Source organism: Nilaparvata lugens, chromosome 9 (genome assembly GCF_014356525.2).
Source record: "Nilaparvata lugens isolate BPH chromosome 9, ASM1435652v1, whole genome shotgun sequence".
NCBI lineage: Eukaryota > Metazoa > Arthropoda > Insecta > Hemiptera > Delphacidae > Nilaparvata > Nilaparvata lugens.
In genome coordinates, this window is record NC_052512.1 from 18,448,273 (window position 1) to 18,468,338 (window position 20,066).

Below are 20,066 nucleotides of genomic sequence, written 5' to 3' on the forward strand. Positions count from 1 at the left end.
TTAAAGAACGTTATGCAGGTGCAAGGAAATCAGTCTCTGCAATGGCAATGAGAGTGTTGGAATTGAATCGTGATTTGGTAGTTTTGCCAATCGGTTATCGCAATTGGTTAAAGAATTGAAATCGAAAGTTTTAGATTCGTGTAATACTAAAGAGGAAGGGGTATGGAGAAATAAAATCTATGAAGAGTTATCAATGGAAGTTTTGTTAAGAGCAGCTTCGGAGCGAGTATGTACGAGTGTGAAAATTGCAAAACCTCAGTCTTTAGAAGAGACTATTCAAATTGTCAAAGATGAGGTTTTTTGAATAGTGTCAAAAATATATATCTTTGATTAGATACAATTAAAAATAAAATACATAACAAATAAAACATTTACAGAATCCAACAATACAAACATACAATACAATTCAACTCATTGGAGCTGATCTCATTCATTCAGATATTCTTCTTTATTATAATTTAATTCTCGTTCGAAAATGAGGCTTACAGTTCAATGAGCAAGGTAAGTTGTGTGAGTGTACCACACCAAATTTTTTATTATTCAAATTGAATAATCTTTTCCAATATTATTGTTAAGATAATTATAAGAGTTGCAACTGAAATTTTTAAGTGGTCTAATAAGCGAGTTATGGGTTGTTGAAGTGCTTTCCAGATTCCGTTTTCTTTCCAGATCATAAACGGTTTCTACTATATTATTAGAACTTCTCTTAAAATTCAAAAAAATTATCTTTCCAAGCTAAAACATTTTATTCCCCATTTCGTTCATAAATAAAGAAGTAAAATTTTTTGTAAATTCGATAACTTGTTTTGGCATTAATCACGTAAAAACGCATATTAGAACAAATCAAATGATATACTGAATGTATTAAAAAAACTCAAATGGAAAATTAGAAACCGTTCATGATCTGGAAAGAAAACGGAGTTTAACACTTCAACAGCCCATAACTCGCTTATTAGACCACTTAAAAATTTCATTTGCCACTTTTTCCCACTCTTATTCCTATACTATTGAACGAGCAATTTCTGTTTATACGTTTGTATTTCACCGGATCTCGAAAACAGCTCTAACGATTCTCAGGAAATTCAGAGCATAGTAGGTGTATAATATAAAGATTCGATTGCACTAGGTCTCATCCCTGGGGAAACTCGCTAAAGGATATTAAAAGGATAATTATTATCCATCCTTAGAAAAACAGCTAATAATAATTATTTCGTCGTCTGTTGATGATGGAAGTGAGTGAGCGAGTTCATTGTGTGTGGGACTGTGCCAAAATTATGACTCAGCTGTTGAACTTTTGTAATCATTCAATCAGGTACTTGATGCCGGTTGCAAAAAAGCTGGATTATTTTCAATCCTGATTAATTCCAGTAGATCCATCTTTTTGAAATAGTCTTCTCTGATAAAAATGTAATCTCTGATTAAAATTTAACTGGCTTTTGTGCCACCGGGCCTTTGTGAGAGAAATTTTTGCATTCCTCTGAGAATAAATCTCAATTTACTGTGATTAGATAGAACATTCCTGTATGAACTATGAATGATATTATAATTTCTTCATTCGTAATAAATGTTTTATGCTTTTGTACTCCAGAGTAAAGCTCGGTCCCCGATATTGATGTCATTACATTACAAAAGACAAACCTATTGATATTTATATTAATGGACCACAAGTAAATACTGAAGTTCTCAATTTAGATAGGAATTAAATTAAGTTACATATTAATTTACATTAAAATTTCCATCCCTAAGCTTTTGGTTTCGAGCTAAGATTAAAGAAAGAAATCATATAATGGTAGTCAATAATCAAAGTGATTGAATAAACTCTATTCAGAATTATTCAAATTAACATTAAAATATCCACTTTGATATTTATGGTAGTAAAGTTTAGGACATGAGAAATCAGCCACATTTTAGACTAATTATTATGAATGGACTCTTATATATAAATGGACTTCCATGGAAGAAAGAATCAGTGGATTGGCTGCTTTTACACTTTTGAATAAGTGAAACAAAGAGTAAAGCTGCGTTTACATCAAAGTTATTAACAAAATGTAACCATTTGATGAACATATGTGTTAGTCAAGTTCCGTTCAATTTGATAGAATCCATAAGGATCAAGTTATCAACAGATAGAACTGTATGAACTATGAATTTTATTATAATTTCTTCTTTTGTGATACATTATTATGCTTTTGTACTCCAGAGCGAAGCTCGGTCCCCGATATTAATGATCTTAACAGTTATATTTAAAAGAGAATATCCAATTTAAATAAAAATGAAAAGGTGTAACGAACAGCCTTAAATATTCTGTTATTAGTTACATTTTTACATGTTTAAAAAACGATCAGGAAACATGCTAGAGAAGATAACTCTATCTGCTTTGTGGAATGATAGACAAGGATAGCAACACAAATGTTCATCAAATACTTCCTTCATAACGTGTAGCCTCTAGATGCTACGTTTTACTCCGAAATGACAAAAAATCAAGCAATGTAGGTCGATCTCGCATTGCACAACTCTACTGAAAAAGACTGTCGAAAAAACTGCACCGGTTGACCTCCGGAGGCTGGCAGCTTCCTGACAGCCAAGCTTTCTTCTTCACGGTCAGATTTCATTGTTAACAGAGTCAAGATCGTTCATCAACAGAACCTATAGTGAGGTCCACGTTATAATGGCAGTATTTGATTAACACTAGTGTTGCTATCCTTGTCTATCATTCGACAAAGCAGATAGCGCTATCGGTTTCTAGCGCCGCAACGTTGACAGCTCGTTTTTTCGTTTTTTAGCGTTTCGAGTCTTCAGGCTACAATACTACAGTGAGCTCCACGTTATAATGGCAGTATTTGACGAACACTGGTGTTGCTATCCTTGTCTATCATTCGATAAAATAGATAGCGCTATCTTTCTCTATCTAATGGCAACTCGTTTTTTCGGAGTATCATAGCTTGTTGAGTCTTGAGGCTACACATACTATAGTGATGTCCACGTTATAATGGCAGTATTTGATGAATATTGGAGTTGCTATCCTTATCTATCATATGACAAAATAGATAGCGTTATCTTTCTCTAGCTCCTGGCAACTAGTTTTTTCGGAGTATCATAGCTTGTTGAGTCTTCATGCTACACATAGTTAGTGAGGTCCACGTTATAATGGCAGTATTTGATCAAAGTTGGTGTTGCTATCCTTATCTATCATACGACAAAATAGATAGCGCTATCTTTCTCTAGCTCGTTGCCAGATTGTTTTTTTCGGAGTATCATAGCTTGTTAAAAAAGCTATGGAAAAGCTACATGAGTAATTTTCCTAAAATGTTGATAATTATGGACAGAAATTTATAAAATGAAATTTATTAGTCTGCTAATAGCCTGGAATGTGCATTGATTGTTGGTTATTCTTTTCAAATGAAGGGAAAGTAGATAAAAATTTAATATACATGTATTTTCTAAACTAAAATGCCTCACCCAGTCATATTATGCAAGTTCCGACTCGGCAAAATAATTAATTGTTTTTTTCTTTCTTAATTAAAAATATGAAGGTGCCCCAAACAGGACTTTCAGTCCTCGGAGTACTTGAAATTATTTATTCTTCTTTTGATGTAAATGAACTATTGTGATTTCTTTGTACAACGTGTAATTGTATTATTTTTATTATCTTTATTTTTCATAATTTGCAAGATTGTTGTTGTTATATATCTACTGTACTATTCATAATTTCTGATTATGTGTAATGTATAAATTGGAAGAATGAATGAGTTTATTATTATTATTTATTTTTATTGTTGAGTCTTCAGGCTACACATACTATAGTGATGTCCACGTTATTCAATTTCAATTCAATTCAATTCAATTTATTTCACCAAAACACAAAAACAGTACAAAGATGTGACAATCAGAAAAAAACAATAATTATTATTCTAAATATCTATATCATCTATGTGTAAAATACGGCTGGAGGTGAAGAACTACTGGCATAAGTGAAACACTTGTTCGCCATTAGGAGTAGAGACTTAACTATTTCTAAAAATCTTAAGCTAATAATTTAAAATGGAATCTTTTCATTCAAACAATGGTAAGTATATTTAAAATAAATTATATTAATTGTGAATTAATCCCGACAATAATGAATAGTTTTAAAAGCTGAAAAAATTGTTGAACTCATAAAATATTAAGATGGAAATAATAGTTGTGAAGTATCCAGTTTTTAATATTTATTGGTACAAACTTAATAGGTACACCGATGAGCTCGTTCGGGATGCAGTTTACAATCTTTGGAGCGATGTATACCAGCTGCTTACGAATAACCGTTAAATTCGAATCATAAGTAACATATCTATGTAGATTGTATCTTGTTCTATGAGTTACATTGATTCTTGAAAATGAGCTTCTATGTTTAATGAAATATTTAAATATGCTAAGCACATAGAGTTGACGTGACATGACTCTCAATTCACTGAATGCAATTTTTGAAGGGAACAATATGGGTTTATTTAATATGGTTTTTATGATCATTTTCTGTATAATGAATAGTGGTAACAAAAGAGTGTCATAAGTACCTCCCCAAACCACCAAACCGTTATAATGGCAGTGTTTGATGTTGCAACGTTGGTGTTGCTATCTTTATCTATCATTCGACAAAATAGATAGCGCTATCTTTCTCTAGCTCCTGGCAACTCGTTTTTTCGGAGTATCATAGCGTGCTGAAAATTGAGTCTACACATTGTAGTGTGGTCCACGTTATGAAGGAAGTATCGATGAGCATTGATGCTGCTATCCTTGTCTATCATTCGGCAAAGCAGATAGCGTTATCCTTTTCTAGCACCGCAAGTTGCCAGATCGTTTTCCAAGAATGTAGAGATATATTTGATTAACAAGATTTACTTATAATCTCAATCTTAATTTCTTGACGAATAAAATATAGACTAATTGATTAATTTTGATAAACAATTTAGGATTTAAGATTTCAAACCTTGAATTGGATCATGTTCTCAATAAATATAAATATTGTTGCTGAAGTAACGATCTGGGAATCTCTAAGTTTCGGCCTAATGGTATAAATTGAACAAGTTGACTAGCACAATCTCGTAACATAATTATATGTTTCATAATTATTATAACTCCAGTGAAATCCACGTTATAACGGCAGTAATTGATCAGCATCGGAGTTGCTATCCTAGTCTATCATTCGACAAAGCAGTGTTATCCTTTTCTAGCTCCACAAATTGCTAGATCGTTCTCCAACAATGTAGAAAAATAATAAATTAACAAATTATATGATCCCAATCATGAACATTTATCATTTAATCATTGGAAAGTAGCCTATATTTTTTGACGAATATAATATTGATTAATTAAGAATGAACTTTTTTCTTATTATTTAAGAAGAATATTTAAAGGAATATAACGGTATCAGCAATTTTTCATTGTGTTTTCGATACATTCCCCATATTTTTTCAAGTAGATCATGCGAGTGCGTGTGCGTGTGTGTGTGTGTGTGTGTGTGTGTGTGTGTGTGTGTGTGTGTGTGTGTGTGTGTGTGTGTGTGTGTGTGTGTGTGTGTGTGTGTGTGTGTATGTGTGTATCTCATCTCCCAATTACGGAATGACTTGAAATTTGGAGCTTGAGGTCCTTACAATATAAGGATCCGACACGAACAATTTCGATCGAATGCAATTCAAGATGGCGGCTAAAATGGAGAAAATGTTGTCAAAAACAGGGTTTTTCGCGATTTTCTCGAAAACGGCTCCAATGATTTTGATTAAATTTATACCTAGAATAGTCATTGATGAGCTCTATCAATTGCCACCAGTCCCATATCTGCAAAAATTTCAGGAGCTCCGCCCCATCTATGCAAAGTTTGATTTTAGATTCCCAATTATCAGGCTTCAGATACAATTAAAACAAAAAATTTCGAGTGGAAAAGATCTACATGAAAATCTCTTCAATTAATGTCCAGTAACATTTACACCTAAAATTGAAAATAAGCTCGAAATTCGAGAAAATGTGATCATCCAATGGCAAACTGTTGGCAACTGTTGATTCTATTGAATGAATCACTATGAAGAGATAGCAGACCTCGTATGTCTCCAGCGTTATTTTCCTGTCACCAGCTGGCTCAGATCTTTGTTTATAAGTAGACTTAAGATGCGCGTTAACACTAGCGTCAGGTGATCAATTTTCATAACGGCAAGGGAAGTTGTGTGAGTGCGCCACACCAGATTTTTCAAATCTAAGCTACAACGTAAAGTTCAAATCAACCGGTGATTGAATCGTGCCTGAGAATCTATTCAACGAAAGGAAGCGGTTAAAATGGCAAATTTGCGAGCGAAACGAGCCTGCTGTTCTCATGATCCATCCAGAAGCGGAGCCCAGTGTCTAGACTGATAAGACGAGCGAAGCGAGCCTGATGGCTATAGTGAGGTCTACGTTGTTATAGCAGTGCTTGATTAGCAATGGTATTGCTATCCTTATCTAGCATTCAACAAAACGGATGGCGCTATCTCTTTCTCGCTTTGCTCTGTTACCAGATCGTCTTTCAACAATGTATAATTGAAAATTAATTAACAAAATATTTCATCTTAATTATGAAAATTAATTATCAAATTATTGAAAATTATAATTTCTTGCTTTATAGAATATAATTGATTATTTTAAACGAGAATGAACAGTGAATATTACATCAATAAACCTGTATCAGCCACCGTCTATAGAAGGCATTGACAAGTGCATTGTCTTTCAACAATGTATAATTGAAAATTAATTAACAAAATATTTCATCTTAATTATGAAAATTAATTATCAAATTATTGAAAATTATAATTTCTTGCTTTATAGAATATAATTGATTATTTTAAACGAGAATGAACAGTGAATATTACATCAATAAACCTGTATCAGCTACCGTCTATAGAAGGCATTGACAAGTGCAGAGGATCGGCAACGTTCTTCCACTACCATTATAACGTGGACCCCACTATAGATTATTGGTAGATGCATTATTATCATTTATTATTTTCGTTGTTTTCGAAGCACTATCTCACAACTCTGCTGAAATAGTATATTTCGCACCTAGAGCAGAAAATGAGATTTTTCCGGCTCGAAATCGGTTTTGAAGTCCGAGGCCGTAGGCCGAGGACTAGAAAAGATTGAGAGCCGGAAAATCATTTTTTGCCCATGGTGCGAACGCTATTTTTCGCCACATACAAAAATAAACAATATATATATATATATATATATATATATATATATATATATATATATATATATATACATATATATATATATATACAGGGTGTTGCAGAAGTAGTGTCGAGAATTTTAGGGTATTGTACCTGGATGCTAGGAGACTACAAATGTCATATTTGAAGTGTCCAAAACTCAGCGGTTATCCTTATAGCTGCCATTTTGTTTTTTTCACTTAAAAATTTTTATCTCAAGAACGAAATGTTGTATTGATCTGAAATTTGGCATGAATATTAATGCTATAAAGACTCAACTATAAAAAATAAAAAAAAAATTCTCGTTGAAATTTTTCAAAATGGCGGCCATTTTAAATTTTTGATGGCGAATATCTCGAAAACCGTCCATTTTACAGAAAATTTACAAAAGACAAAAAAGTTAGCAATTTTTTTCACGATTCCAATGATACCTAATTTATCAAGATTGGTCGAAGAATAACAGAGAAATTAATTTTTTTCGTACTGCATGCATGACCACTTTTCACCATTTAAAGATCAATATTAATTTTTTAATTCCAGATGTATTTAAGATGAAGCTTTGAAACTCGGTATAGCTCCATATGGGCAAACAGATGATTTTACAATGGTTTTCAGATGATAATGTTTGTCTTGTAAAAGTATTGTTGTTTCATTAAAAGTAAAGAACCAGATGTAGTGCTTCCTATATCTTAGTCTCACGTTTCCTAGGTCTTATTTCTATCTTAAATTTCCAGTTTCAATATTTTCTTACGTTGCTTCTACACAAATATTTAATTATTGTAATGGAATTTAGTTCGCTGGAGTACACCGATATTCACTTCATGTATGGAGCAGCTCTTGGCAATGCGACCGAAGCAAGAAGAATGTATGCAGCTGCATTTCCAAACCGCCGTCTCCCTTCCGACAAGGTGTTCACAAGAACTCACAATCGGCTGAGAGAAGTTGGTTCATTTGAACGGAACAGGGTAATTGCTGGTAGGCCTCGAGCAGTTCGAAATGTTGCTTTTGAAGAGGAAGTATTGCAGAAATTCGATTTCAATCCTAGAACGAGTACGAGAGCAGTTGCAAAGCAAATCAATTCAAGTGCTTCTTCTGTGTGGCGTGTACTAAACAAGGAAAGACTTCACCCCTTCCGCTTTCAAAAAGTTCACTCATTGGTTGAACGCGACTATGAGCCAAGAGTAAACTGTGCCCGTTGGTTTCTTCAGCAAGACATTATCCAACCAAATTTTCTAGAAAATGTGTTATTTACCGATGAGTCCAGCTTTACAAGAGAAGGAATCTTCAACTCTCGCAACAGTCACGTCTGGGCCTTAGACAATCCTCATGAGGTCAAAGTGCGTGGTTATCAGCATAGATTTTCGCTGAATGTTTGGGCGGGTATCTTAGGTAATCGCGTGATTGGACCATACATTCTTCCTAATCGTCTGAATTCTCCCACGTACATTACTTTTTTAAGAGACGTACTACCAGAACTTTTGGAAGATGTGCCTCTTGCAAACAGATATTATATTTGGTTTCAACATGATGGTGCCCCTGCTCATTTCGGAAATGTTGTTACGGACTTTCTGAACATGACCTATCGTCAGCGGTGGATTGGGCGGGGTGGACCAGTACCGTGGCCCGCACGTTCACCTGACCTCAACCCTTTAGATTTTTTTTTCTGGGGCCATATGAAAGACCTTGTTTACAGCACGCCAGTAGAAAACGAAGAAGACCTTGTGGCAAGAGTGGTTGCTGCAGCAGGTGCCATTCAAGATGATGAAAATGCTTTTATAGCAGTTCGACGGTCCATGATTGAAAGGTGCAGACTGTGTAATCAAGTTGAAGGACGGCATTTTGAGCAATTGCTGCATTAGTATCAGTGAACCGATTTGAGTGAAATTAATATTTTTCAATGTAAAATAAAATTGGAGGAAAGTTATTCTTGTATATTTCTGTAATAAGAACGGTTTTCATGAAATTATAAAAAAAATTAATATTGATCTTTAAATGGTGAAAAGTGGTCATGCATGCAGTACGAAAAAAATTAATTTCTCTGTTATTCTTCGACCAATCTTAATAAATTAGGTATCATTGGAATTGTGAAAGAATTTGCTAACTTTTTTGTCTCTTGTAAAATGGACGGTTTTCGAGATATTCGCCATCAAAAATTTAAAATGGCCGCCATTTTGAAAAATTTCAACGAAAAAAATTTTTTTTATTTTTCATAGTTGAGTCTTTATAGCATAAATATTCATGCCAAATTTCAGATCAATACAACATTTCGTTCTTGAGATAAAAATTTTTAAGTGAAAAAAACAAAATGGCAGCTATAAGGATAACCGCTGAGTTTTGGACACTTCAAATATGACATTTGTAGTCTCCTAGCATCCAGGTACAATACCCTAAAATTCTCGACACTACTTCTGAAACACCCTGTATATATATATATATATATGAATAGTTGTTTACTAAGCACTTCCGAAAGCAGAAGTGGAAGGTGATAGCTCTAGCAAATCTGAGGTAATCTGAATATCAGGAAATTGTCCAAGTATTTTCATTTTTTATTCTGATTTGTCTAAATAGCCCAAAAGATGATGTTCAATTAAGTGGGAGGTTGAGTTTATACTTTTTTATTCTTTCAAATGACAATAAGATGATATTATTATAAAGGTTTCAATTATTGAATAATGAACACAAATAATGAAAAGTTTTTTGATCACCTTTCTTAGTTCCATGTTAGCGGCTGGAAAGGTTACTCTTTCCGGCCTAGGCCGGAAAGAGACCTGTTCTGACGTCAGACGAGAGTCGTCTGCAAACAATGTCTTTCAGAGTTACGTAGGGACTGGAAAACAGCTGCTTTCTGTGCAGTGTGACGAAAAATCCAATATCTCGAGAGGAAATGGTCTTCCGGTAAACTTTCAAGTTCAACAAACCCATTAATACGAAAGTTGAAACGCCCAATAATTTCTAATTAGGAATCAAAATCATTGAGAACTTGATTCAATGTCAGATAGCCTAACAGCAAATTTCTGAATGAATGGAGTAGTAAACGAAATTATAAATTCTTGTTGATTCAATCTGGTTTGAAAGCTCAGTTTATGATAATGAATCGGAACTTGTTTTTTCTATCAGTAGGCTACCGTAGTATTTTTTCTAGTAGTTGTTGAGGTGAATGATCGGCGAGTGTAAGCTTCCAGTCAGTTGAATGAAATATTGAACTTTGGTGGGCCTACTTGTATCTCAGGTGAAAATTATCATGAGAAACCTTGATTTAGGATTATTAATTTGCACAGTCTAAACTTGCATCTACAGGTTTCGTCTAGCTATAGTACCGTCCACGTTATAACGGCAGTGGAGAAAGATAGGAGAACAACGTTGCCGATCCTCTGTCTTGTCAATGCCTCCAATACAGCTGAAGCTGATACAGGTTTATTGATCTAATATTGACTGTTCATTCTCGTTTAAATAATAATCGATTATATTTTATTGAGCAAGAAATTATATTTTCCAATAATTCCATAATGAATTTATTCCATGATTATTCCATAATTTCTTAGTTAAGATGAAATATTTTGTTAATTGATTATAAATTCTACATTGTTAAAAAACGATCTGGCAACAGAGCAAAGCGAGAGAGAGATAGCGCTATCCGTTTTGTTAAATGATAGAAAAGGATAGCAAAACCATTGCTAATCTAACACTGTCATTATAACGTGGACCTCACTATTGATTTGCTACTCAAATTGTTCAATAACTATTGTCATAAATCTTGAATTTTTTCGGAAATCATGGACTAAACATTTCGAAATTTATCCACAATAATGGATAAATTGGAATCATTCACGGAAGAATTGAAGCAGCTAATAGATGATAGTTTTCAAGAACTCAAAACCAAAAATATTTTCTTTATGATAGATTAACTAATCTTTTAGAGACTGTTAAGGTGCTAACGTGCTCCGTAATCCACTTGTAACTTTACAAACTGAAAACTTGATCTAATGAAATTTTGGAAAATTTGCAATAGGCCTATAACCATCCATGGTTAATAAAGAATCTATACGCAAAATTTCAAGTTAATCAGTCGAGTAGTTCAGACGTGATGATGCGTCAAACATAATTTTTCCCATCCTGTAAGTGTATAAGCCAGTTCTTCACTCCATTTTAGTATAGAATAATAGAATCTTAATGATATATCAACTCTAAGGATAGGCACACACCAGTTAGTCAAGATAATACTAGTCACGATTAGTCACAATACTTCACATAGCTGCTTATGAAGCAATACACGCCGATTAGTCATTGCAATTAGACATGTCTTCATAAGCAAACTATGTGAAGTATTGTGACAAAGAACACAAAACTGTACCGTTTTGTCATACGAAATCACGCACATTGTAATCTATTACAATATGTAACATAATTCAAAACATTAATTGTTCCATGAGCACATCAATTATTAATTTTAGAGTGAGTTAGATTTCAGCATTTCTACGATCCATGATTGGGAACAAAGATACTTAGTCAATTGATTGAAATCAAATATCAAGGAAGAAGAAAATAATTAATGCAGCAGTTTGAAAGATATTATTGACTAGCAGGTAACCCGGGCTCCGCAAGTGACTAATTAAAAACTTAACGTAATGAAATCTTGAAGAATTGAAAATAGGCCTATAACTATCCTCGATTAATTCGGAATCTATTATGCAAAATTTCAAGTTAATCAGTCCAGTAGTTGAGACGTGATGATGCGTCAAACATAAATTTCCTATCCCGTACGTGTATAAGCCAGTTCTTTCCTTTATAATATTATGAAATGATGTATTTATGTATTGTTCAACAGGCTCAAGTTGTGTTGTAAGGAATATGTTTTGTGCATTCAAATCAATTCTATAACTGTATTTGGAGAATCTAATTGACTTATAGTTCACTTACTGTACTATTTTTCAAGACTCAGTAATGTAAATTAGTGTGTACAGTTGCTGTAAAAAATTTAGTTTTATCTCTTGCTGTACTGTATTCAATATTCGATTTCGCCTATTTTTAAGAGAATTGAACGGCAATAATATCATATTTATTTATAGGTAACACAATATTATGGAATAGAAGTTTCAATATATTCAAAACAATTTTCAAGAGTCGTAAAAGCGTAAATATCTCATCAAACTAAAATAGATAAATCAGGAGGAAATTCATGATACAATGGAACAGATAACTTGAGAGAACAAGAATGCAAATATCATGAATGTGAAGAATTTAAGATATATTATTGACTAGCACAGGTAACCCGTGCTCCGCAAGGATCTAATTAAAAACTTGACCCACTGAAATCTTGAATACTTTAAAAGAGGCCTATAATCATCCTTGGTTAATTAAGAATCAATATGCAAAATTTCAAGTTAATCAGTCGAGAAGTTCAGATGTGATGATCTGATAATGCGTCAAACGTAATATTTTCCTATCCCGTACGTGTATAAGCTATTTCTTCCCTTTACTACATTATTATAGATAACACAATCATGGAATAGAATTTTTAAAATGTTCAAAACATTTTTCAAGATACGTGAAAACGTGAATATCTCTTCAAACTTGTGTAGATAAATCAGGAGAAAATTCATGATGCATAAAACAGATAACTCGACGGAACAAAAATACAAATATCATGGAAGTGAAGAACTTTTAAAAGATTGAGGGAAAAATGCATGAAGCAATGCAACAGATAACTCAAGAAAACTAAAATAGAAATATCATGGAATTGAAGAACTTTTAAGAGATTGAGGAAAAAATTCATGAAGCAATGTAACAGATAACTCGAGTGAACAAAAATACAAATATCAAGTGAAGAACTTTAAAAAGATTACGAATATTTTCGAACTTACTTTGACTGATTGTGTTGAAGCTGAGTGATATCCTTTCAGATCGTCAATGTAACATGGACTGATCTATTGTAACTGAGAAGTACTGGCAAGTATATGTTGCAGTAAGATCCTTTTTTTGTTTTTACTCGACTCCTTCTCTTACACGCTCACTCGCTCCCTCTCCCTCAAACACATTCTCGTACTCTATCTCACTCCTTCAACGTAACCTCCAATGCAACAAGCACGCAAGAAAGAGAGAAGACCTTGTCATTATAGGCGAAAGAAATTCAACAACACAGATCACTTTTTAATTGAAAAGAGTGGGGAAAAGATGTTATTATCGGTTCATTTGAGAGGACTAGTTGTAGATTATTTATAGTAAGACAAACATAGTAACTTACAAATTGGGAGAGAAGGAGGGATAATTGACTTGGAACGAATTGAAATTTGATTTGATATTGATAACTTGTAAAATGATTGTTAGTGGTTTTAGTTATTCTTGAACAAGGTATTCAAAAATAATTGGAGATATTCAAAAATCCTATCTGAAGCGCCTCTAAAGTGAGGCCCGCGTTATAATGGCAGTGTATGGTTAGCGATGGTATTGCTATCCTTGTCTATCATTCAATAAGGCGGATAGCGCTATCTCTTTCTCGCTTTGCTCTGTTGCCAGATTGTCTTTTAACAATGTAGAATTAATAATCAATTAACAAAATACTATTTTATCTTAATTATGATATTTAAAATACTATAATTTATTGCTTAAAAAATATAATTGAATATTTAAAACGAGGATGAACAGTTAATATTAGATCAATAAACCTGTATCAGCTTCCGTCTATAGAATGCATTGACAAGACAGACGTTCGGCAACGTTTTTCTCCTACATTTCTCCACTTCTATTATAACGTGGACCTCACTATAGTTGTAGATTATAGGAGTGGGACAAACATAGTAACTTACAAGTTGGGAGAGAAAGAGGGTTGACTTGAATCAAATTGAAATTTGATTCGATATTGATAACTTGAAATCATTGTTAGTCGAGATTAGTTATGCTAGTTTCACACTCATATCGGTTCGTTTTCGGCAAATTTCAATAAGTGTGAAACGGTAATTCGGTACCGAATAGAAATCGCATAGAACCGAACGCACACTTGACTCTAATAACTTCCATCAGGTTTCAATTCGTTGCTAGCGAGAGGCTACTTTCACACACTTTCGGTTCTGTTCGTTTTCGGCAAAATCCGATAAGTGTGAACCGATTATTCGGTTTGAATTCGGTACCGAATAGCAACCGCATAGCACCGAACGCCCCTTCGACAGGTATAGGTTTCATCATATTCGAATTCGTTGCTAGGGAAACAGGAAAAAAAAGTATTTTACACATGCTTGCCTTTTTTGTTTTTATTTTAACCTGATATCGTGATTATCTGTTAGTTCACAGGAACATTTTTTTCTCAAAGATATAAAGATATAAATCAAAACTCAGGGAGAATTTTGTTTTTCCTCGATTTCATCAATGGAGAGAAGAGATGAAGTTTATATACCATGGGTCAAAACAAGGAACAAATTTTCAATTTAAAAAATAATCTCTCTGAACATCCAAAATTAACATAATCAGAAAGGAACTATTCAAATAATTCACAATTTTCAATTAACTTGAAAATTTTGTTGTTCAAGAAATAACATCTTCCAATACAACACCAGCTGTTATATAAACATCATTAAAATATACTGTTATTTAAAATATACCAGCATGAACTGTGAAAATCCAAACACAGCTGTGTTTGAGAAGAAAATACCTAATTAGAACCGTACGGATTAAAACCGGACATGTATGAAAGCCTCATTCGTTTTCGGCAACGAACCAAACCAAAAACGAACCGAACCGAATGAAACCGAATGCATGTGAAGCTAGCCTTATTCTCGAAACAAATATTACATTTGTTATCTGTATTAAAGTTTCATATGGTCTTGAAAACACTCGTTAGATGTTTTCGTACGGTACGCTTGCTCACTTGTGTCTCAACTCTAAATCGAACTCGTGCGTTAAAGACCCTTATTATAAAACTGTTGTATAAACCACTAAACTGAACTTGAAAATATTGTTTCACATTCAATTCAAGTACACGAATAAGTACGATCAAGACATGGAGATAATTGGGAGAAAAGGGATAACCGGGAGAATTGTCCCGGTTGCATAAAAGCCGGTTAAATTTTAACCGACATTAATTTCACAAGAACCAATCAGAGAAGGATCTTTTGAAAAGACGGCTTCTCTGATTGTTTCTCGTGTAATTAATCACGATTAAAATTTAACCAGCTTTTGTGCAACCTGCAACAAGTTTTTTTATGAAAGTGGCCGGTTTGGGATCATGCCATGTTGTCAGATTCATTGAACGAATAAATCGTTTCATACCTATGGATTCTATAAAAAATATGTTGAAGAAACCAAAAAAATATTGAACACATAGGCTAAAGTTATTGACTCGATAGATATGTCGTTGTTTATTGAACGACAGAGAAACCGGGCATAAGACCGTTATTATCCCATTATATTAAGCGAGTAATTTCTGTATTTATATCCTATTATATCAAGCGAGCAATTTCTGTATTTATATCCTATTATATTAAGCGAGCAATTTCTGTATTTATATCCTATTATATAAAGCGAGCAATTTCTGTATTTATATCCTATTATATTAAGCGAGCAATTTCTGTATTTATATCCTATTATATAAAGCGAACAATTTCTGTATTTATATCCTATTATATTAAGCAAGCAATTTCTGTATTTATATCCTATTATATAAAACGAGCAATTTCTGTATTTATATCCTATTATATTAAGCGAGCAATTTCTGTATATAGTTATATGGTTATTTGGTTATCTGGATATCTGGTTATTTGGTTATGTATGTCCAACGGATCTCCAAAACGGCTCTAAGGATTTTCACGAAATTTGGAACATAGTAGGTATAAATGATATTAAAATTCGATTGCACTAGGTCTCATCCCTGGGGAAACTCGCTGAAGGACATGAAAAGGATAATAATTATTCATCCCTGGAAAAACAGATTATAATTTCGTCGTCTGTCGATAACAGAAGATACGAGTGCCTGTGTGGGAGAGAGACAGAATTATGTTCAGTAGAGTATTCAATCAGCTTATCTCACGAGAATATATTATCTATATATAGAAGTGAAATGGCACTGACTGACTGACTGACTCACTCACTCACTCACTCACTCACTCACTCGCAGTACTAAAAATCTACCGGACCAAAAACGTTCAAATTTGGTAGGTATGTTCAGTTGGCCCTTTAGAGGCGCACTAAGAAATCTTTTGGCAATATTTTAACTCTAAGGGTTTAAAGTTTGTCTTTTAGCATGTATATTCTTCTTCTCCCAATCTCTCAATTATAATTGAAATTTCCATATCATATGTTACTATAGAACTATAATCTAGATAGAGTACCTCTTCGAAACAGTAGTTAACTGGCAACTAAATTAATAATTTTGTCAGGTTGGCATTAAGTTGAGTTGACTTTGTTAGGTTGGCACCAAGTTGAATATTTGAATGCATTTATCGCGGAAAAATTGATTGGGCACTGCTACTTCAATCCTGGGAATATTATATTACTAGCCGTCAGGCTCGCTTCGCTCGCCATATCCGTTTAGCCAGACGTTTAGTCTGGCCCCCGACTGGATTGTCCTAACATATGATGAAAATGCTCAAATGAAAAATGCAGGCGAGCGAAGCAAGCTTGCTGATTTCATTCTTGGTCGATCCAGTCGGGGGTCCAGGGGGCGCCCCCTGGCTAGACGGATATGGCGAGCGAAGCGAGCCTGACGGCTAGTCTAGACTATATTATTATCTAGAAGTTTTAATCGACTTGATCAAAATAATCTGATTTGTTGACATGAAATGGTATATTATTGTAAATAAGAGTATATCATAATTATTTTCAAAGTTAATCATTATTCTACAGTTTTTAATTAATTAGTGTGTGTTATTTTATTATTCAATTTGGTTTGTAAGCAATCTAAATTAGAACTTTTCGGTTTTCAAATGTTTGGACTGAAAATTGGACCTGAATTCAAGTGTATGAAACATAACCTACTTTTTGGACTATTTATAGCGTATAAATCAAAATTCGGGGAAGAAACAGTTTTGGGCTGTGCCTGTTAGTCCTTCAATCATTTTGCAGAATGAATTGTGTTCTGTTTATCAAAAAATAAATAATAACGAGCGAAGCTCGGTGCCCCGATAATAGAACTACTACCCGATGTTCAATCACTCAACCATTCAAAGTTGAGAATAATGTTTCACATTTAATGTAAAAACAAGAATAAGTCTGATCAAATAAATAAATGATAATCTATATAAAAATGAATGCCTGTCTGATTGTTTGTTTGTTTGTTTGTTTGTTTGTTTGTATGTTTGTTTGTTCACTATAGACTCGAAAACTACTTGATAGAACGGCATAAGACTGGGAATAAGTTGTGTGAATATTGGGGATGGTTTCTGACCAGAAATTATAATAGGGGGCTAATAATTATAATTATTTATTAATTCATTTTACAGACCTATGTTTTCGAAATTTTTGGCTGAGCGGCTACCAAAGAATGGAAAGATGATCATATGATTCAAGATCATATTGTGATAATACGATTTAGCATCTAAAGTTACCAGCTGTATAATAAACACTACACCCTGTGACAAATTGTGTACTGGTATTGAAATGGTAGTTTGGAGTTGAAGTTGGTGTAGTTGATTGGTACCAGCTCTAGATAATCGTTCCTTAGAAGACCTATACAAATAATATTCGCCGTACTGCACAGATAGCAGCTGTTTTCCAGTCCCTATGTAGATCTGAAAGACATAGTTTGCAGGCGACTCTCGTCTGACGTCAGAACAGGTTTCTTTCCGGCTGAGGCCGGAAAAGAGTACCCTTTCTGGCCACTAAATTTCAAGTGTGCTAAAACAGCTGATCAAAAAACTTTTCATTATTTGAGTTTATTATTCAATAATTAAAACATTTATAATAATATCATCTTATTGTCACTTGAAAGAATAAAAAAGTATAAACTCAACCTCCCACATAATTGGACATAATCTTTCAGGTTATTTAGACGAATCAGAATAAAAAATAAAAATACTTGAACAATTTCCTGATATTCAGATTACCTCGGATTTGCTAGAGCTATGAACTTCCACTTTTGCTTTTGGAAGTGCTTAATAAACAATTATTCTCATATATATTTTTTATTATTCTGTGTGGCGAAAAATAGCGTTCGCACCACGGGCAAAAATGTTTTTCCGGCTCTCAATCTTTTCCTAGTCTTCGGCCTACAGCCTCGGACTTGAAAACCGATTTCGAGCCGAAAAAGTCTCATTTTCGGCCCTAGTTGCGAAATATACTATATCACTCCCCTATCATTGAGAAACTAGAAAATGTTGGAAAACATTATTCACCTCATGAAATAGAGTTGTTCATATTGCATTCATCAATTACTAAAGAATGACAGACTAATTTACTTTTTTCCAATTTAGCTTAGCTTATAATATGCATCCTAAAATGGAAGATAGAAAGAATATGGAATTCTGTGTAATTCATCGTATATCGCATATTTCCTGGACCATCTATTGACTATCAACAACTATGAAAACATCGAATTCATCTTTTAAACACTGATTTAACCTATCTATTTTCATTCTCTTTCAATTCAACAATTTACTGTGAACTCTTTCCCACTGTCGGTCTTTGTTTAGAGTGGGTTTCGAACTCCCTCACTCTATACGGTATTTTGCCCGGCGCCAATCAATTTCTATGAATTGATAGAATAATTACTTTACTATAATTCCACTCACTGTGTGGATACTTATATTTCACTCACTGAACTAATAATAGTATTGAAGAAAAAGGTAAAGATAGATAGATCAGGGTCGTGTGTAAGGGAATGTACGAAGTGAAAGGCAAAACAAAGGTTAATTATGAATTTATTATTGAACTTTAAATTTATATGAATTTATAAAAAATTGATCAAAAATATAGTAATGATTAGATATAAATACAAGATGATTAAGTTTTTGAAAGTACAACAGTTAAGTTTAATTTTAAACAACAAAATTTGACAAACAGTTCTTATTACTTTTATCAGGTTACTTGAACAATAAGATATAAAATCAAAGTATTGAACAACTCTAGTAAAAAATATGATTATAGTCGAAAATAAGAGAATTGATAAATTTTAATGAATGAATATGATTAGGGGAGCCTTGCTTTAAAAAACTATTATTTGTGCTTAGAAGTGAATTTCAACTGTAAGCTTCTAGAAGTTTAATTAAAATTGTGTCTTTAGATATGAATTTAAAAAGAAGTAATAATTAAGTTTGCTCTTTACTATAATGCTATAAAATTTGATATACTTATTTGGGCTTTTTAGGGTGGGGTGGTGTGGATTTGAAATGAGAAAAATTGAAAATTCTAAATACAATCTTTACCTGGCTCAGTCAATTCCCTATAGGATAATTGAAGTCTGAAACCAAAAACTCACTCCTACACTGAACACTGTCCAAAATCCAAGAGACTCACAGCAACTAACAGCAACTCAACTGCCACTAACTGCCACTCAACTGCCACTAACTTGCAAGGCATGGTCTGCCTGTTTATATACTAGAACCACGATTTTCCACCCCTCATCACCCTTCGCCTTCTAGCTCCGCCTACCCTCAAACTCATCAGCCTAATATTCTACTTACAAATTGAATTCAAATATCAATTTGAATTCACTATAATGTTTATCATGTTAAATCATTTTAAACTATGGCTCCCCTTCATTATTAAAACAAATGATATCATACATTTTACCAATATTTAAGCTCTAAAGTTTGGATACTGACAATTGAATGCATTGATTTGATTAATACAGTAATCAATCTTATAAATCTAATATGGCAAATACTTCAATAATAAATACATGAAATGAACAAAATACAATGTCATACAGTA

The 20,066-nt window shown here is 33.3% G+C and overlaps 2 protein-coding genes across 2 annotated transcripts in view; both read right to left on the reverse strand.

The window, feature by feature from the left end:
* LOC111060385 overlaps positions 1-13,211 on the reverse strand; it is a 57,909-nt gene extending 44,698 nt beyond the window's left edge. Inside the window, exon 1 of the mRNA XM_039435588.1 lies at positions 13,073-13,211. The gene's annotated coding sequence lies outside the window, so the exon portion shown is untranslated. The remainder of the gene's footprint in view (positions 1-13,072) is intronic.
* Positions 13,197-20,066, reverse strand: part of LOC120353066 — an 81,962-nt gene continuing 75,092 nt past the window's right edge. The window contains exon 7 of the mRNA XM_039435590.1: positions 13,197-13,314. Within this exon, the coding sequence (XP_039291524.1) occupies positions 13,256-13,314 (59 nt within the window). The 3' untranslated portion in view covers positions 13,197-13,255. The remainder of the gene's footprint in view (positions 13,315-20,066) is intronic.